At 41.9% G+C, this 21506-nt stretch overlaps 1 protein-coding gene across 1 annotated transcript; it reads right to left on the reverse strand.

Moving 5' to 3' along the window:
- Window positions 1–11960: 11960 nt before the first annotated feature.
- Window positions 11961–16937, reverse strand: LOC142345064 (uncharacterized). Its single transcript, XM_075397146.1, has 4 exons — window positions 15889–16937; window positions 14728–15545; window positions 13418–14373; window positions 11961–13265 (listed from the first exon to the last, which is right to left on the reverse strand). Exons 1-4 carry the CDS (start codon window positions 16935–16937, stop codon window positions 11961–11963), a joined length of 4128 nt encoding a protein of 1375 aa, XP_075253261.1.
- Window positions 16938–21506: the final 4569 nt, after the last annotated feature.

Below are 21506 nucleotides of genomic sequence, written 5' to 3' on the forward strand. Positions count from 1 at the left end.
ACTGATTCCAATTTTATCAATTTTAAAAAATGTTGTCAGGCTGCTCGCCACTTTGCTGTAATCGTTGGAAATGGTTTAAAGCACCCATCCAAACTACTTTTCCGCGTGAAAATTCCCGGACATGCCAGAATTACCTACGATCCAAACTTCGGCTCGATAAGAATTCCATGCTTTATCGTGCTTGACCAAAAGTTCGCATGTAAAGACCATCCATACCAAAATTGGATATATGATCCAAACTTTAATTGAACTCGTTCCAGTAGTGAAAAGAATGAAGAAATGGCTGTAGTATCCATACTTCAGCAGATTCAAATTCATGGAAAGATCCATACCTACAATCATGCTGATGGTCAAGACCTCAAATCTCAATTGAATATTAAGTTTGATAAAAATTCATTTCATGGCAAAAATTTTGATCTCTCTCTTAAGGACTTGGGCTCTTCATTTTGCTCAGAAAAAAACTTGTTTTTTTTCGGTCGTACATAAAAAAGAGAGCTAATCGAATAGCTTAGATAGATTAATGAGTTTATATATTGCTCCCATTGTACCGAGGCTGTAAGTCTCCCGAGGGGGGGGGGGGGACTTGAGTTTCTTTGGCTCGCTGAGATTGACTGTCTCTTGTCTTCGTGTATTCTTTCTCAGATCGTGCTCTCAGTCATGGAACCCAACTAGGCGTCTAGCGTTGCTCGTGTTGCAAAGAGAAAGAGTCAGAGTCAGGATTGAGATTAGGCCACCAAAAAGTGAAGAAGAGAAGAAGATGATGAGTTAGTTGTGTATATGTTCCATATGTCCGTTGCTCAATAAAACACACAGGCCATCAAAGAGAGATAGAAAGTCGATTAAAAGAAAAGATTGATTAAATTGAAATTGCGATAAAAAGTCCTAGGGACTGCCCATATTGCCGAGTCTTTTTTTCGCTGTTTCAAACAGTATCGTCTGTACAGGTGTAATGTATTGAAGTTCAGTGGTCGTGTTAGTAAGTTGATCTTGGATCAGTTCTCTTATTGCTGCATTGTTGCTAGAAGCTCTCTTGAGGTATTGTATATTTCTCTGGGCTAGAAGTGTGCTCACTCTGGGAAGGTTCGCTGCATTATGTAGCTCTTCTGACGACGTCCATCTGGGTAGATCTAATGCTACTCTTATGGCTTTGTTTTGTTGTCTTTGAAGTCGCATGATGCTGTGCTTGGGGGCATTCGCCCATGCCGGCGAAGCGTACTCCATAATTGGTCGTATCGTTGCTCTATATAGTAATATGAGGCACTTAGAGTTGACACCTTTCGCTTTCAGCATCATGAGGCCATTTATTCTCCCAAACATCTTGTTTTCAATCTTCCTGATCTGCGCTGCCCAAGTTAGATTATCGTTCAACTCAACTCCGAGAAAAGTAGACGTCTTCGATGGATTTAGAATTACGTCTTGCAGTTTGAGATGGTGGTGGCTTTTGTCTCTATTTCTGGTCAATAACATGAAGTTTGTTTTCAAGGATTAATTTTGATTTTCCAAAGGTTGCAAAGATGTCCAGTGAGTTGAGAGCCTTCTGTAGTTTGAAAGTAGCTGCTCTACAGTTTCTGCCACTCGTGTATATTGCAATATCATCTGCATATTGGGAGATGTTTGCATTCGAGACTTCTGGACTGCTGACATAGATGTTGAACAGTGTAGGGCTGATTACGCTGCCCTGTGGTACTCCTGCACTTGGTTTGAAGCTGTTGGCCACAGCCTGTTGGTATATTACAGTCAGCTCTCGGTCTTTGAGATAGCTTACGGTCCATTTTATGATCCACTCTGGCACTTTGTTTAGCTGCATTTTATAGATTAGTCCTTTATGCCACACCGCATCGAATGCCTGCTGAACATCGAGAAAAGCTGCTGCGGTTGGCTGCTTCCAGAGGGCTTCATTGAAAATATGTTCGCTTAAACAGAGTAAGTTGTCAGTTGTGGAGCGACCTGCTCTGTATGCGCCTTGCGCGTTGGTGAATATATCGTTACTTTCACAGTGCTTGTTTAAGTTCTCCTTGATAACAACTTCGCACAATTTACCGATGCAACTTGTGAGGGAGAGAGGTCTGTAATTCTTGAGATCAGAGTGGTCTTTATTTGGCTTGGGCAGCATAGAGACATTGGATCTTTTCCAGCAATCAGGCACAATTCCATCCTTTAGAGAGCTTTGTATTATGTCACTGAGTTCTTTCATTATTGCGTCTGGTAGCTGTTTCAATATTTTATACGATATTCCGTCAGGGCCTGGAGCAGTGCTTTTCCTCCCTTTGATGTTTCTCAGTTGTTCAACCTCGACTGTAGTTTCGCGGTGGTTAGGGGGCAGGCGATACTGTGCTATTTCATTCTCGTTCATGCATGTTTCAACTAGATCTTCAATCTCTTCAGCTTCCTGAGTTACGGCCTCATGCATTCTCATATTCTGTTTAAGTTTCTCAGCAAATTTATCTGCTGACTCCTACGTGCTAATTTTAAGCTGGTTTGCCTTGCTCTTACTAGATTGCGTGAGTTTCTTGTAAGCCTTCCAGAAATCGATGCCCTTCCCATTTGAGTTCATGCTGGCCACCGTCTTCAGTTCTTGATTCTGCCTTTCTTGTATTAGTGATTGTGAGAGCTTTCTCGATGTTCTATTTAGCTCTGATGTGAGGTATCTCTCCTCTGAGTATCCTCTCATGCCCAGTCTTCTCAGTTTTCTGACTTTTCTCTACAGCTGGTGTTTCTTTCTGGTGAGCGCGACTATTTCTTTGTTTCGTATTGGTTTAGCTTCTTTGAGGCTGCTCTCGTAGCACGTCTGAATGTGGGTTGCTATGCTTTCTGCTCTGCTGTTCAAATCTGCGTACTGGCTTCTGTAGCAACTCACCTTCTCTCTGAAGCATTTCCAATTTGGCCGCAGTGATCTAAGTTTTGAAGCTCGCAGGTTGAATTCGCTGATGGTCATATAGTGGTCGCTCAGAGTCTCTTCAAATATTTCGAACTTCACAAAGTATTTTGCCAAAGGCTTAGAGCACAGGTGCAGGTCTAAAACGGATCCCTTCTCATGCGTTTTGAGGTCTTTATTCAGAAGTATGTATTCTTCATCCAGAAGTTCCTCAACGACTCGACCTGTTGCATCGCTCTTTGTGGACATAGGGTTTATGTTTATGTTCTGGAGATTAAAATCTCCCACCACTATGCATTTTTTATTGTGCCTGACCAAGTGACTTGCTTCAATCTCATTGCCGGGTGAACAGTATATCAGAGTAATGTCAACATCAGATTCTTTGAGTCTTATATGCAGCTTCTCGTTGGTTTTAGAGTTGTTTTTGACGAATTTGTGGTCTAGCAGTGTGTAGTTTAGTCCCTCTCTTATATATATGGCTGAGCCATGTATATTGTCGTTAATGCTTGCAGCTAAGATAAAATTACGCAGATGAGGAGGCTGCTTCGTTTTGGTCTCGTTAAAACAGGCTACATGAATGCCCTTGTCTAATAAAATTGGTTCAATAACTCTGAGCTTTGGTCTCAAGCCTCTGACGTTGAGTTGAGCAACTTTAAGGTTTGCCATGTTGAATTGAAGTTCGTTCGCTTGCGAATTGATGCTTGAATTCTCTAATCTTTGCATCATATTTAACTTGACTGTAGTTATGGCCAGAGACAACGTTTAGAGCCTGGAGGATGTTTATCTTTTGTTTTGGGGAATCGAAGAAGCATTGTATCATGGCTGCAATAATTGTCATGCTATTTTGTTCTCTTTGCTCCGCCAGATTGATCTTGTTGTTTAGTTCAGCTACTTTGTTCTCAAGTATTTGGACCCTTTCAGTGAGGTTGCTCTCTATTTTCTCGAGCCTCTTGTCGATGTTGCTGAGGACTTCTTCAATCTTGTTCAGAGAGCTTTGCGGACTAGAGTGTGCCTTGCTCTTCACTGCATCAGCGTAGCTGCTAGCTCCTGCTTCTTGGTACTTGGAGCAGCCTCGATAATTTGCAGAGTGACTCTCTCCGCAGTTAGAGCATTTGGCACTTTCTGGAGCAACATTACATTCTCTTATAACATGCTCTCCGCCACATCGTCTACATTTGAGATCGTTCGGGCAGTCCTTCGCCTTGTGGTCATATTGGAGGCATTTGAAGCATTGTACTACCGAGGGCTCTAGTCTTGATCGCTCACATCTCTTTCTCTGATTGAAATTTCTGACACCGTTATCAACAGCATTCCTGGCAGTTGTTTCTGTGTTCGTAAATACTCTTATGAGCCTCGTAGGTTGGTTGGTTGCACGACTTGTTATTCTATGTACTGATGTTGCCTCTATGTTCTGACTTTGCAGCTCACTTTTAACGTCTTCAGGATCGATGTCTTGGTTTACACTTGTTATGACGAAGCTCGGTTTCACTGGGTTGGTGGCAGCAGTGCTTAGTTTGACTTGGTAGTTTGCGAATGCTTCCTTGACTTTATTTGCAGTGATCGTCTTTGCTATCTCGATAGTTCTTGGTTTCATTGAGTAGCCATTTCCGTTCTGACTTCGCCTCACTTCTCCGTAGTTCGGGTTGCCAGTTAAGTTCTTCAGCTGCTGGTTGAATTCTCTGTGGCTCGGTGTTTCATGTTCAAATGTGAAGTAGACTACTTTTATATGTTGCTCAGGTTGCCTCTTTCTAATCTTGGAGCTGGTTCGGGGTCCATCAGTTGCTTTGCGTTTTCTCTGGCTTTGATTGTGGCTCGTTGCTAGACTTTGGTCGAGGTTGGAGGCTTGAGATATGTCAAGACTTGGAGCAGAGCAGTTCACTGCTGAGGCAGCTGGTTGGAAGATCTTCGCGTTAAGGGAGAAAGGATTGCGAAGAGACATTACTGAGATGGCTTGAAAGACTAGAGTTGTAAAAAGCTCGAAATTGATGTTTGTACAGGGGTAAAAGCTTGAAGCGGGGGTTGATAAAAGCTCGAGTTGGAAGTTTGTACAGTCTAAAAGCTCGAGATGAGAGTTTGTACAGGGTTCGTCTTTGTACAGAGATAAAAGTGGAGTTGTCTAAAAGCTCGAAATGAGAGTTTGTACAGGGTTCGTCTTTGTACAGAGGTAAAAGTAGAGTTGTTGTCTAAAAGCTCGAGTTGGAGGTTTGTACAGTCTAAAAGCTCGAGATGAGAGTTTATACAGGGTTCGTCTTTGTACAGAGGTAAAATTGGAGTTGTTGTCTAGGAAGCTCGAGTTGGATGTTTGTACAGTCTAAAAGCTCGAGATGAGAGTTCTCTTCTTTGTGCAGGGGTAAAAGCAGAGTTGTTCTTTGTATAGTTAAAAGGGGCTCGTGACTCGATGACTGAAAGGGAGAGAGGCGATGTTCAATGTCCCAACACAGGAGCTTATTGGTTCAGACTGGACGAGCAGAGTACAGTGGTGCGTCTCTTATCTTCACCCACTATGTGGGCAGAGTTGTCTTCTTGCAACCTCTTCGTCTGGGATCGCGGCGTCTCGCGACGTCTAGCACTCTTTGCTCGTCCTCGCGACGTCTTGCTCGGTCCCCCTCTCACTGAGAGTGAGACTAGCAGCTTACCGCCTATCTATACACTGTAGTGCTAGCCTCAAGTCTTTGGCTCAGGACGGCTAACACCGGGATTCCTTTGCCTCCAACTAGTCTCATCGTTCGAGGGAATTCTTCTTGGAGCAGTTACACCAGGGAGCTTGCAGGTCACTGAGCTAGCTAGAGCTTCCTGAAAAGGATGCTCGGGTGGCGAGTGTTGCGATCTTGAGAGTACGACAACCCTTTGGTGTCTAAACCTGGGCTTGTGCTCTCGACGGAACCGAAGTGCAAGTGGTACCGCCAACACTCTAACTTATAGCACCAAGTACTCTTGACTTAGTGCGAGCTAGCTCAGGTGTAAGTGCTATGGTGGCCGGGTTGTCCCGCGTAGACTCAGCCTCAACTCCCGCGTAGTGTAGATTGGCAGCGCAGTTCTGGCAGGGGGCCTTTGGGAGGGGGGGGGGGGTGGCGCGCAACTAAAGCCTCGCCTCTTGGAAAAGAGACTAAGAGATTAACTAAGTCGGCTTATCGTCGTTGCTGAGAAAGTGTGATACTGCGTACTCTTCATCTAGCTCCTCATCTGTCGTCTTGGGTTGGGTTCTCAATAAGCTCCTCAATGAGTTTATATATTGCTCCCTGTCATTTGTTCTAGATCACGTCTTTGCTGTGCGAAGTTCAAGGTACAAAACACTAATACTAGCGCAAAATCAGACTCAATGATAAGCAGATGATATGTTGATGTAACTCGCTTGAAATATTTTCTCATATGTGTTTATTTATACACACCCTACCCCTTGTCTGCGTCCTAAAAGAGTCGGCGTCATGTACGAATGGAAGAGCAGACCTATGGTAAGCGATTACATTGATACCGTGAACCGAGGGTCGCATTAAATCTTCTATCAAGAAGACAACTAATAGGAAAAGAAATGTAAAATAACCGTGTTTTAATGTCTGTAATGCAATAGGATTCAAAAGAGAATGAGACACCAAAAAAACGTTCACATGATTATGCATATTATAAAGGCTAACAGAAAAAGATTACGTAATACGTGTTTATGCAACATCAATGGCTCGTACATAATAGAGACGTAACAATGACAATAAGTTGAATGAAATTGATATGTAACCGAGGGTCAATTGCATAGTAAGTTATCCACCAACATCGCCCTGCGAGGAAAAATTTCGGAATAAACTATATAAACTCAGTAAGAACTGTAGTTCGGGAATTCAATTCGCTATAGTATGAAGCAACGTATCTTTCAAACAAGGGTCAATAAGACAACGTACAAGCATTAAGACGTACAATTCAACAACGTGTCAGCATTAATAAGATCAAGACAACAAGTGAAAACTTAGACTGCAAGGATTTTGATGCTCTTTTACCGGTTTTTTGTCTGATGTTATTGACGTCAAAATAGGTTCGCAATCGTTCAACAATTGTCTAGATAACCTAAAAATATTGAAGCTAAAACCCCTTTAATCGATACAAATCGTGGTTATATTTACTTAAAATTAAATTAATTGAACTTGTTTGCAACATTCTACGTATATTAGAACGTATTTAAATCTTATTTTAACGCTTAGAAACACTCGAATCTGATTGGCTAAAATTCTTTTATTTACTACGTAACACACTTCGGCCCGGAAGAAGATGTTGGGAAAACTGGTACAAGTTTTTAAAGCGGACGGACGAGTGAATCTGTCGACATACGTAAAACGGCGGAGCGCGCGACGCTATCGGAGCCGTAACGGATATCCACATTTCGAGCGGTTGGGTAGTAACCCCTAGAGTTGGTTTTCTCAACTATCCAAACCAATTCAATCGTCTTAAGGTGTTGCTCGGCAGGCGTCTGCCACTTAGAGCGTCGGTTAAGCGTCGGCACGTACTCTCTGATCCAACGGGACCAGATCGCATTGGCGTGCGACTGCGCACGGGCGTAACGTTTACGATGGTTAAATTCATTATTGTCGACAACAGACGGAATACCGGTAGAGTATTCTCCTAAAAGGAAGTGGTTGGGCGTTAAAGCGTTCAAATTGCACTGATCAGCGCTTACGGGTGTAAATGGACGCGAAATGAGAGTACGCTCCACGAGACAAAAGGTAGTATGCAGCACCTCATCCGTGAGGCGACGCGTGCCAAGAATAGTATACAACACGCGCTTCAAACTGCGTACCAACCTCTCCCAGTTACCACATTCATGTGGTGCGCTGGGTGGATTGAACATCCACTTTATGCCTTTGTGAGCGAGCTCAGCTGAAATATTTACAATGTTCCACTTTTCGACACTTTATCGGAGTTCTTTCTCCGCTCCAATAAAATTAGTGCTATTTTCCGACCAAAATCATGGCAGGTGTACCCCTACGTGACACAAACCGCTCAACTCCCATAACACAAGAACTGGTGTCCATGGATTTAACTATCTCGACATGGACAGCGCCAGTAGTGAAACAGGTGAAGAGGAAGCCTCCCCGTTTCTCAGTAGTACGGTGGACAGTAACATAGAACGGCCCAAAGTAGTCTGTTCGTGAAGAGAGGAGACTGGTAAGCAAGTCTCTCCTTAGGAATAACAGACATGATTGGAATTTTCGGCATCTCAGGCAGTGGGCTTTCATGGAACTCAAAGATGATCTCAGTTTCAGTACTGTATAGTGTACCTGTGCAATTGATCCTAGATATTCAACACTTTGATGATAATGCTTTACGAGGGTGTGTTCAAGGAACAGTTTTACAAAGGATGACGTGTATCTAAAATGATTGGGTACTTTACGTGAAACCCAACTTCCGTTAACCGCTTGATGCGGCCCGAGGAACGGATTAGTCCATTTGGAGTAAGGAACGGTGAATGTGGAGCGATTCGGCTGCTCCGTTTAGCAGATTTTTTGTGAAGAAGATCTCACATTTAGGTTTCAAAAGACTCTTCCTGCACCAAGTACTGTAGATGACGCTCAGTTTCGTCAAGCTCAGTAGGGTCAGTAATGCTACCATCGAGGTTACGGTAGCCGGCACGTTTCGGCAGAAGCCGGAGAACTTATGCGGCAATGCGCAAGTACTGTTGATAAGAACTAAACTTATCAAACGGAAATATTGAAGGAACGAGAGTTGTCTGTTTTTGACAGGTGTAGTCAGAGATACAGTATCCTCTATAGTGACTGCTTGGTTGACACCAAGTTTGATGTTTTTATTGACATCTTTGTTCGTTACAAACGGGAAATGTGAATTAGTTTATAAATGTGGACCTTTGATCCAACTGCATAGTTGCAAAACTTCAGCGGACATTCCACGCGTGCCAGCGTCAGCGGGATTATCCTTAGTTGAGACCTGGTTCCATTGGTCAACGCTGGTTTACTCCAAAATCTCGCAAACGCCGTTTGTAACAAAGATTGGTTGCTTTTCATTAGAGTTTATCCACCGAAGAGCGGTCGTACTGTCTGTCCACATGAATACTTGGTTAGCAGTTACAGTAAATGCCTGAATAATTTCGTTCTTGAGCCGAGCGGCAAGTAGAGCTGCTTGCAATTCCAGTTTTGGGACAGTCATTACTTTCATTGGCGTCACGCGCGCTTTCCCCAAAACAAACGCAAGCTCTGTGTTTACCTTGCCCGTAGGAGTTATTAATCGCCCTCAAAGAAATGCGACGGCACTAAAAATGTCCTGTGAACTGTCACCGAACATATGCAATTCTACATTATCAAAGGGTCCAGTAAAATATCTTCGAGGAATTTTGATGTTCAAGCTTTGGTAAGTCCGCATTCCAAACCAAAAATCTTTGAACTATGTATCGTGGGAGCTCATCATCCCAATGTTGTCTTGTTACAGGCCAGATGTCTTTTAACATCAGTCGAGCACCAACAGTAAACGGTGCGACAAGACCAATAGGGTCAAAGACTTTTAAGACAAGACTTAGGACAAAGCGCTGCGTGAATGACTTGGTGATAGCGCAACTTGTACCCCTACTCACAACTAAAGTGTCATCAGTGTGGTCCCGCTTTAGCCCCAGCACGAAGGGATCCTGGCATGAAGGAATAAGCTTGGGTTCAGTGGCTTGAAGAGAACCATCAATTTGATCAGCCAGATTTGGCACATTGCTTACAAACTCTGTAAACTTGAACCCACCGAGATGGAGAAGATGTCCCAATTCTTTCGATCTATTGATGACTTTCTCAGACCACTCCACTGAGTCAAGGTTATCGTCCAAATAAAATTTTTCAAGAACCGCTTTTGCAGCTTCGGGGTAAAACTTTGCGTTGTCTCTCGCAGTGCGTTGTAGGGCCTATTTGGCGCATGTGGGCGGGTCTTTAGTCTTTAGCCCCAAATATATGGCGCGTATATTGATAAACTACAACGTTAGTTGTGGGGTCCTCACGCCCAAAAAGCGAAGTGATGGTTAATCTGATGGTAATACACCAACCTGTAGAAACATTCCCTTGATGTCGGCAGAGACGGCATATGGATGTTGTCGAAGATTTACCCGGTTTGTTCGGGTTTGTTCGGGTTACCCGGTTTGTTCGGGTTTAAAACCGGAAGGTGGGGTGGGTATCATACTTTATCAGACCAGTTCTCAACGTCAATTACATACCCCTGTTATGAATCTTCCTTAATGGTTTTAGTATACTTCTCTCTGAGATCTTCATCCTTGGCCAATCGTTTTTCCAGATTTTAGTTGCACAAGGGAAGAGAAGTAGTTATTTGGGAGCTTGGATTTGTCTGCTGCCCACAGCATTCCGACATCGTATCTCAGGCCAATGTGTGTGGTTGTACTCTCAAGGATTTTGTGAGCCCTTGCGTCTGCTGCAGATCGTGGGTCGACCTGCTTGTTTGCCCCGATGGATTCAATGTCGTACCATGACTTTACTTGACTTGCTAACTCATTGTCGTGTTCGATATTCACTTTAAAGCACGTTGAGGTTAAACACGAACTTGATGGTAACGGACCACTTAAGACCCAACCTATGGGTAAGCGTACGGCAACGGGTGAACGCTTCTCATCGGCAGAGAAGTATTCTAACGGGCGAATGGAATGATAGACATCTTGTCCGAGTATCATCTCAATGTCCTTGTAGGAATATGACACGGGATCAAGGACTGCTAAGTGTAGGTAAGTCTCTTGCAGGGCCAGTACATTAGTTATATGTGAGCCGACGTTCATACTCTCTTTAACGAAAGGGTTGATGGTAAATGGTTCGAAATCCTGATGTTTTCTTGTTTCACAGAAACTTCAACAATCCTAGTATCAACTACTTCTTCGGTATTAATACCCTTGACAGTTAGTTTTAGTGCTTTATCGTGCAGACCGAGTCTATCTGCGAGACTACCGGCCACTGAAGAGTTACTGCAGGCGTTATCACACAAAACTAAAGCCTTGGTATATAAACCGGACGAATTGACCAACTGCAATTCAATCACCTGAAGGAGCCCCTTAGCATCAGTAACAGATGACATCGTTGTGGTTTTATTAGGCGGGTGTTGACTAGTAGTTACTTTACTTTGACCTATGTTGCCTGTTCCGGCTGATAATAAGAGTGAAAACTAAAATTATCTTTGTATCGGTTGGTTCGATATCAAATTCAAATTATCTTTTATGACTGTATTTTATCCTTAGGTTTTCAGCCAAAACGATATATAAAAGCTTCAAATTATTAATATCGTGACAATTTGAATACAACTGTTCGCTGACTTAATAATTTATCATTATAAATATATAATCAAAACAACTTCACCTTGTGATGTTATAAAACTGACTTACAATGTTTACATAACTAAACAAATACATTTATGAATTCATATTAAATACCTATGAACCGTTTAAGGACAACTATAAAGCAATCTCATGAACGAAAATAGCAGAATGACACACGAAGAGCACCCGATCACTATTGTGGCGTGATTAGGGCAAATAATCAAGTTTAAAGTAAAAATTAAATAAATAAAATATGAAAATTCTGACATTTTCTGACTATTAGTCGGGCTAAAGTAAATGACAAGCACAGGAAACAGTTGTTTGGCATTTGTGGTGACTTGACCTGACCTTTAAGCACCATTATGGAACATATGAACACTCAAATGTAATCGAAGTTTGACAAAAAATAACAAATACACCGTAAAACATAAATTTGGCAAAAATGAGGTAAAAAATGTTGTGAAATTTAGGTCAAAGGTACGAGTTGAGACCTATACCATTGATCGTAGTTTGGTCCCACTAGAAAAACAAAGGGGGGGTTAGGGTTCTCAGATCACTTCCTGAGAAGGTACAGCGCTTTAAAAACAGGCAAAATTAGCACTTTTTGATTATAGGGTAAATTCTGCACTTTTAACAAGTTAAAACATTACTAGGGCACTTCATATGGTACTATTTGGCTATTTAGGAATTCGCAAAGTTATATACGTTCAAAAGGACCTCAACAAATATATAAAATGAGTATCAAAAGTTTTTTGATCGCAACATAGCCGGCCCAGTTTTTGGTCAACTCCAAAAACAACTTCACTTGCGGTCACTTTTTACTGCAATTAACTTAACAATTGGTCGCTTGTAACTACCCGTCGTAGTTTTCACTGTTGCTGCTCGAACAAGTTCATCATCACCTTTGAACAGTTCCTCTATTCTGCCCAAAGGAAAGTTGAATGGATATGTATTCTCATCAATGATCCATACTAAGTCTCCAACCTTCAATTCCTCTGGCTCTTCTTTGGCCCATTTGGTTCTTTGTTGAAGACTGGGTAGATACTCTGACATCAATCTATTCCATACTGATACTAGGATACTGTTTTGATCACGGAAAAGTTTTCTGTAACTCGCTGCTGTTCCAGAAAATAACGCATTTGGCCAATTTACGCTTATTTGACCAATCAAGAAGTGATTTGGTGTCAATGGCTCCAAATCTGCTACATCTCCACTAACGTCTGTGAGTGGACGATTGTTTATTAACTGCTCAACGATACACAATACTGTTCGAAGCTTGTCTTCACTCAAACTTTGTTTTCCAAGCACATTATACAACGCTTTCTTGCAAGATCTCACAAGTCTTTCCCATACGCCACCAAAATGAGGTGCAGCTGGAGGATTAAATGACCACTTGATACCTTGCTCGGCTAATGTGTTGGTGATTGTTTCCCTTTGCAACTCCTGGAAAGCCTCTTTGAACTCTCTTGCTGCGCCAACAAAGTTTGTTCCATTATCAGAGATGATTGATTGTGGTTGACCTCTCCTTGCAACGAATCTGTGTACTGCATCAATGCAAGCTGCTGTGTCAAGGCTATCAACCAACTCCAAATGAACAGCACGAACACTCAAGGATGTGAAAAGACAAACCCACTTCTTGACTGTTCGTCTAAACATCTTCATTTCGAACGGTCCAAAATAATCAACACCGCTATTCGTAAACGGTCGAACATTGCTCGTCAATCTGTCAGTTGGTAGGTCGCTTATCTGTGGTGTCTTACTGTTTGTAAACAATCGGCACATTACGCAGTTATGCTTCACTGCACGCAATGCATTTCGCAACCCGAAAATCCAAAACTTCTTCTGAACTTCGTTTCGAATATACTCGACACCTTCGTGATGAAAGACTTTGTGTTGAAAGTTCAAGTACAACTCTACTGCTCGATGTTTGCTCGGCAGTATGATTGGGTGTTTTGTCTCGAATGACAAATCTGCTTTTCGTAATCGTCCTTTAGCTCTCATGACTCCTTTTGAATCGATAAAAGGCGATAACGAAACTATCTTGCTATTGGAAGACAACTGTTTACCCGCTTTCAAATCAGTAAGCTCTTTCGCGTAACTTTCGCTCTGAACAAGTTTCCAAATTGTTTGCTCTGATTCATCAATTAACTCGTTCACTGTTTTGTCGGACTTGAATAAAGTTAAAATCTGTTAAATTGACTGAAACGTTGCCACACAATCAAAACTTCTGATTCATCCTTTGAGACGAACACATTTACGTTCATCTCCTGTTCTGCAGGATGCTTATTATCTTCTTGAAGAAATATTGACTGTCTAAGCCAATCTGGTCCATGTATCCAGTTACTGTTTGCTACATCATCAAAACTAAGACCGCTTGTTGCTAGATCGGCTGGATTCTTAGCACCTGCAACATGATGCCATTCATCTACAGTCGATGAATCCAAAATCTCGGCTACTCGATTAGCAACAAAGGTTGGTTGCTTTTCAATACTTGATCGAATCCACTGAATAACGGTTGTTGAATCCGACCACATGTAAACTTTGTGAAAATGAATTGAATGCTCTTTCATTATAGAGTCTTTCAGTCGATTCCCAGTTATAGCTGCCATTAGCTCAAGTTTGGGGATCGTGTGATGTTTGACTGGTGCAGCTCTTGCTTTTCCCATGATGAAAGAGACTTTTCGATCGGCATTCACCTTTTCAGTCACAACATAAGCAACCGCACCAAAGGCATCTTCAGAAGCATCTCCAAAAACGTGTAACTCGTTTCGTACGCTTTCGCTGGATGTTTGATACCATCTATTGACTTCAAAAGATTCTCCAGCGTTTAGCTCTGCTACCCAATCACTGAATTGGTTGTTTAGATTCTCTTCAATAAAAAAATCCCACTGTTGCCGTCTTGTTTGCCAAATGCCTTTCAAAATGATTCTTCCTCTGATCACAAACGGAGCCAAAAATCCAAGTAGATCAAAGACACTTGATACAACTGACAACACTTTCCGCTGAGTCCATTGACTCTCTGTTTCAAATTGAAATCCTCTACAGACTTTGAAGGAATCATTGATATTATTCCACTCCAAACCAAGGATTGTTAGGGCTTTGTCATGAACTTCATCTTCGTTGAAATTTGTAGCCCATTTTGTCAGGTCGAAACCACCTTTGGCAAGAAGAGTTGTTAATTCTTCTTTAATGTCAGCAGCTTCTTTTTTGTTTTCTAGGGAAACAAGAAGATCGTCCATATAAAAGTTGTGACATGCGATGTAGCTAGCTCGTTAAAAGCCTTCAGCATTGTCCAACGCACATCTCTGTAACGCGAAATTGGCACAATTTGGAGACAACTTTGCTCCAAAAAAATGTTGATTGTACTGGTAAGTGACAATTTTTCTATTCCCGTCAAACCACAAGAAGCGTAGAAAGTGGCGGTCTTCCGGCCTAACTTCAACTTGAAGAAACATTTCTTCAATATCAGCACTTAACGCAAACTGATTTTCTCTAAATCTTGCGAGTATCCCCATCAGGCTTGCAAGTAAGCCTGGGCCTGCAAGTAACATATCATTCAAACAGTTACCACCGAACTTGCTGGCGGCATTGCAGACTCGTCTCACTTTATCTGGCTTGTGAGGATTCAAAACTGGGTGATGTGGCACGTACCAAACTTGCTGATTGCTTGTTTCAGCTAATTCTGCGTCTGAAAGGATGGAAACATACCCTTTCTTGAAATCTGCTGCAATGGTATCACTGTAGCGCAGATTCAGTGATTCATCAGAGTCAAGACGACGTTTCAAACCTCGAAGTTGTCCCAAGGCGGAAGAGAAATTGTTCGACAAAGCTGCTTGTTCACCATTCCAGAGTAATCCAACTTCATATCGCTCGCCGTTGAACTTAATCGTTGAATTTAGAATCTCGCTTGCAAGCTTTTCTTCTTTGGAGCGCTTGTCAGCAACCATCAGAGTTCCATAGGATTCCATATCCCACCATTTTTTAACAATATCAGCCAATTTTACGTCATCTTCATTAGCAATGTGACATGCTGCGTTCAAACGCAATTCACTGACTGGGACTGGGCCACTAACTGTCCACCCAAGCGGTAATTTAACTGCCCATGGTTGATTATCACCTCCATTTTTGTACTGCAATGGACGAATGAGATCGTAGGCGTTCTGCCCCAAGATAATTGTGACCTTTTTCAAATCAATTTGCTTGAAACCAACGCATTTTAGGTACGGATACGTTTGTTTCATTTCTTGGACATTGTAGACACTCTTTCCAATTTCCAAGTTCTTCTGACTGTGAACAACAAGCTTCTTCCCCTTGCTCTCCTTGCAATTAGCCGGCCCAATTGTAGCCTGCACTGTTTGCATGGAGTTACATGGGTTCCGTGAATTCCTGTGACATTCAACGAGATTGATTCTCCTTTAAGATCCAGTTTTTTCAGCAGATCTTCATCAACCCACGTCTGATTTGAACCTGTGTCACAACAAGCAAGAGTTTCTTCGAACTTGCCATCATTGCCGAAGATTTTCACTCTACCAATCTGCATTAGTCCTCTTACTGACTCAGTATTGCTTGTCAAGTTTGTGCTCTCTGTCTTGGTGGTTGGCTTATTTTCATCAGACTTTTTTTGTAATGCAACAGTTTGTTGTGATTCTTCTCACAACCATCAATTCCACGTTTGCGTTTGCGTGGACAATCTTTTGCTGAATGATCAGCAGCCAAACAACAGAAACACAATCTTTTCTCTTTCGCAACATTGTATCGATCGTCAATCTTCATTGACTTAAACTTCTCACAGTTCCAAATGCGGTGGTTCTCACTGTCCAGTGGGCACTTGGGACCATCTTCTGCGTTTTCTGTTTCGGCAGAACTGAAAGTTGAATTTGAAGATCTGTTGAACTTCTTGAAACCTGAGCGTTTATCTCCGTCAGGTTTCCTCTGATTGTCATTCTTGAAACTGCTGCTGCTGTTTGATGAACTGTTCAGCAGTCTCTCCTGAACCTGAGCTTCTTCTTGCAGCCACTCGTTCAGTTGAGATGGATTTGGCAGTTTTCCAACTCTCGCTGGACTCTCAATATAAGCAAACCATCTCCGTCTGGCTTCATGAGGCAGTTTATTGACATTTTTATCCAGGTTACTAGATGAGAACAGATCATTAGAGTATCCAAACTGTTGTAATACTCCGACAAATGATGCAATAGCATCAACAAATTTGATATACGCAGTTGAATCATTGTATCGTATCGGGGCAAACTCTTGTATCTTGGACAATTGCGATGACACGATGTGATGCGACTGTCCGAATTTCTTCTGCAGTGTTTGCCACGCTTGATTGTACATAGCACCTGAGAATCCGAGACCCATTATTGCACGTTTTGCTTTACCAGTGACAAGGCTTTTCAAATGACTCATCTTTTCATCATTTGCCAGCGGACTACTGTCAATTGTAGCCAAAAACATTCCGCTCCATTCTGGCCATTCCAGTGGATCGCCGTTAAACTCTCTAAGTTTCAGCTTAGGAATGTTCCGATGACTGGCATATGCAAAGTGAGCATGGCCACCTCTTCTTGCGGCATCATAGTCTCGTTCTTCTCTCCTTGCTGAATAGTCAAAATCTCGAAGACGATTTCTTCTCAATGAATCATTCGAATCACCGCTAGACGATCTGTTGCGATATCTGTCTTCCATCTCTGAAGACAACTCTCTCCGTCCCTGATGGCTCAAGGAATCAGTTTTCTCCGGCACAAAATCTGTTCTTGCCTGGAAACTTCTTGGGAGTATCATCTTGCAACAACTCTTTCAGTTTTCTCAAAATCACGAAGACTTTAATCGTCTTCGACAGGCTTCTTTACCTCGCCACTCAATTCAAAAGTGCCCAATTCACCTTCCAGTAGTTGAAGTTGCGTTTCTTCATCGAGTTTCTTCATTCGCTCTTCGTACTCGATTCGTTCTCTTCGTTGAGCTCGCTCGTACTCGATTTGCACCTTCTTTCGTTTCAATTCGGCTCGCTTTTCAACCGATTTTTGTTGACGTTCTTTTCGTCGCATTTCAAGATGAGCTGCTTCCTCGGCGTCTAAATAAGACTCACAAGTACTTTTATGTGTGACCTGACTGTCAAGATGTTCCGAATTCCTCTTTTCACTGCTCTCTGTTTCCAAAGGTGTTGAGTTCTTCGGACGTACATCTTGATTAGGCTTCGGTGGTTCCACGACATTAGATGCACCCAAATTCTCTTCTTCACCTGTTACAGAAGTGAATGACGAGACTGATGACTTCTCAAATGTGACATACTTTCTCGAAACTGCTTGCTTCTTTTCTACAAACAGTTCTTCTATATAACTTCTGTGATTTTTCAATCGTTCTGCATAGTCGTTACATTTTTCCACGTTCGCGAGAGCGGCTTTTGTTAATACACTTCGATCGAATTCGTTTTCAAATTGCTCTAATCTGCGGCAAAGATCTGATTCTTCTGCCAGATAATGATCCAACTCAGTTTTAACTCTCGCAATACGATAATTGCCTTTCAAAAGTCGTATTACGTCCTCTCGTTTTCTTCTGAGTTGCTCGTAAGTCGCTGAGTCGTCGCAGTGGATTTGAAGTATTTCATCTGAACGTTTGGAGTCAGCGTCGGATGAGACAGGTTGAGCAGAAGCATTCTTCTTTGACGATTTCGAAGATTTTTTCAACATTTTCGAAACTTCTAATTCAATAACTTTTTTTTCAAAGTCCGGGGAGATTACGGACCATTAATGTTCCGGCTGATAATAAGAATGAAAACTAAAATTATCTTTGTACCGGTTGGTTCGATATCAAATTCAAATTATCTTTTATGACTGTATTTTATCCTTAGGTTTTCAGCCAAAACGATATATAAAAGTTTCAAATTATTAATATTGTGACAATCTGAATACAACTGTTCGCTGACTTGATAATTTATCATTATAAATATATAATCAAAACCAATTCACCTTGTGATGTTATAAAACTGACTTACAATGTTTACATAACTAAACAAATACATATATGAATTCATATTAAATACCTATGAACCGTTTAAGGACAACTATAAAGCAATCTCATGAACGAAAATAGCAGAATGACACACGAAGAGCACCCGATCACAATTGTGGCGTGATTAGGGCAAATAATCAAGTTTAAATTAAAAATTAAATAAATAAAATATGAAAATTCTGACATTTTCTGACTATTAGTCGGGCTAAAGTAAATGACAAGCACAGGAAACAGATGTTTGGCATTTGTGGTCACTTGACCTGACCTTTAAGCACCATTATGGAACATATGAACACTCAAATGTAATTGAACTTTGACAAAATATAACAAATACACCGTAAAACAGATAAATTTGGCAAAAATGAGGTAAAAAATGATGTGAAACTTAGGTCAAAGGTACGAGTTGAGACCTATACCATTGATCGTAGTTTGGTCCCACTAGAAAAACAAAGGGGGGTTTAGGGTTCTCAGATCACTTCCTGAGAAGATACATCACTTTAAAAAACAGGCAAAATTAGCACTTTTTGATTATAGGGTAAATTCTGCACTTTTAACAAGTTAAAACATTACTAGGGCACTTCATATGGTACTATTTGGCTATTTAGGAATTCGCAAAGTTATATACGTTCAAAAGGACCTCAACAAATATATAAAATGAGTATCAAAAGTTTTTTGGTCGCAACATTGCCACAGAAGGCTGAATGGTATTGGAATTTGTTGACTGTTTTGTTGGCAAAACCCTATCCAATCCATGCAATAGTGAGTTATGCGAACTATTGCACCCCTCTGCTTGGCACTTTCTCGGTTTAGGGCACTGGCGGAATGTGTGCTTGTCCCGTAAGCACGAAAAGCGAAGTTTGTTATCGGCCACCAAATTAGCTCTCTGGGTCGGAGTATTTTTCTTGAAAACTCGACACTCCCGTAGCCGGTGGTTAGTTTTGCATACAATGCGGCAAGAGTAAGTGTTTGTGGAAAAAGAGGGCACATGCTTCTTTGTTTCCTTTTGTTGTGAATTTGATGCAAACATTTTTGAAGCTGTTTTGGTCTTGGTTACTGAAAGTGCTGTTCTCTTCAGGTTTTGCCTTGTTTGGGCTTTGTTTCATATGATCATGGGTCTCAGCATTTACCCTAGGCCAATCGTTGAAGACAAGGAGGGTAGGTTTAACCCAGTGCTTCTTAACCGTAAAGAGTGACCACGACTTTTTCATGTTTGGTGGTAACTTCTGTATCGCTTGCTTAAGTAGGGAAGCGCTCTTTAAGTCAGCATCATATGATAGCGACTTGAAAACCCAACGAGGGTGTATATGGCTGCAGAATAGTTAATGATGTTATCACCATTGTGCATTTTAAGAGGCGGAAAATTGCTTAGTTTATCCAAGTGTGCACTTACGACTGCCTGTGTTGACCAAAACTACGTTCTAAAGTCCTTAGTGCAATCTTGTACATTAAACCACAGTAAGCAAACTCTTGAGTGTGCAATATGTGCCTGTACGTTTGGAGGCACACTATTTACGGTGGTAGTGCCTTGGTTGACTATTAGCGGTCTGTGCATTGAAAAACGCCAATTACTCATACTTGGCACAAAGTGTTGGCCAAGAGGGATATTGGGCATATTTGGGACAAAAGCAGCAACGGGACGTACGACTTTGTGTACTCGGTTATTATTTTTCTGAAAAGCGTTGTTGACGAGAGGCTGATTAATAAAAAGGGTGTGTAGGATTGGAGTAGTGAGGTTAGGTGCGAAAACTGGATTCGGAATGGGAAGGTCATTAGGTAGAGCGGGTTTGGAGTTGTGCTGTTGAGTGTTTAGACTAGGTGGGACGCTTGGGTGCAAGTTAACGTTTTTTGCGAGGGCTGGATGATTTGTTGCCGGAAAAAAAGGAAGAGTGGCGTTTGGTGCTAGGGGGACAAAATTAATTTGTTGTCGGGAGCATATACGCTGAGCTGAATTTCTCTTAAGCAGATAGGCAGAATTGAAGTTTCAGGTGCCCTTGCTTGTAAAAATTGAAGTTGTGCGTTGGGAAAAAACTCGGATGCATTATTTTGATTTACTTGCGGTGCGAACGGCTGTGATGTAACGGGCTGTTGAATGGGCGGTGAAGCCCCTGAGGCGTGTACAGAAGGCGGGTAACTGTCAGCGGGTCCATGTTTAGTTATGCTCGGAAGCACCATGCCTTGTTGGCCTGTTTGATCCATTTGTGCCCTTAGGTGCGGCTGGTACAACGCCTGTGTGTTAGCAGCAGCCAGGAGATTTTCAGGTGGGGTATAGTAGGGGTCAAGTTGAGGCAAGGTCTCATTGCTTAAAAAGTAATTGCCTCGACATTTTTTTTGGAATGGAATGCCTTGAAATCTCAGTGTTGTGATCTTCCACTGCTTCGCCGTTATTGTGGCTAGGGAATTCTGGAGGGCTTTTTGTAACCTCTGGTTCCCCAGTCTTCTCCTCATTGTTAACACTTAAAGCAAATGAGGTGTTGATCCAGTCCTGGACAGCCTTTTCACTTCTCATTGAGCTCCTATCACTTGCAGTTGTTTCAGATTGGCTACCTTTAGAAGAAGCGTCCCGCAATTCAAGTTCTTGCAGAGTTGCCTCAGCCAAACCCTTCCTGTTGTTTTCCTTCCAGTTCATCTGATTCCGTTTGTTTTTTCTGTTTAGCAGGGCGAATGTCTGCCTCATTCTGTTTTTCAATTTCTTCACGCTTCAGTTTAGCACATTTGTAATCTTGTTTACGCTGACTAGATGTTTTGACGAGGCCATCAGTGAGGGAACTCTGAAAAGAATGGAAGCCCTCGGTTCCTGAATTTCGCTCACTTTATTGTCAGCAGAGTTGACGTAGTTTCGTGCTGAAATGAGTATTTTGTCGTTCTTATTTGTCATTGCCTCCAAGTAAGACTCTAATTAAGGAACAAAGGCACTTGGATCCTCCGTTTTTCCAGCAAATGCAATCAGGTCCTCATTTTTTCGTTTTTTCGTTGCACTTTGTTACTAGTCGTTCACATTTCACTCGCCTTCTTTGACTATTTATACAATGAAGAATGTCTTCATGTATAGCATGCAATTCAGCCTCACGCTTTGACCTGGCAGCGTACAACTGTTTGACTTTTTGATCAAAACCTTTAGACATCGTGATGCTATTATTTCCAAAAACCAGCAAAACTACCACTGCAAACGGTTATCAATTATATGCACACCACAAACAAACCACGCAAAACAAAGCTGACGCAAAAGATAACAAACACAGCACACTGTAGAAAATCTGTAAAACAAACCACCCAAACAGCAGAAAAGATCGTTGAGCACACAGTGCCCGACAAAAGCAGAAGTGGAGAGCTGAACGCTATGCG

The sequence above is a fragment of the Convolutriloba macropyga genome, chromosome 8 (genome assembly GCF_964194025.1).
Source record: "Convolutriloba macropyga chromosome 8, txConMacr16.3, whole genome shotgun sequence".
Taxonomy (NCBI): domain Eukaryota; kingdom Metazoa; phylum Xenacoelomorpha; order Acoela; family Convolutidae; genus Convolutriloba; species Convolutriloba macropyga.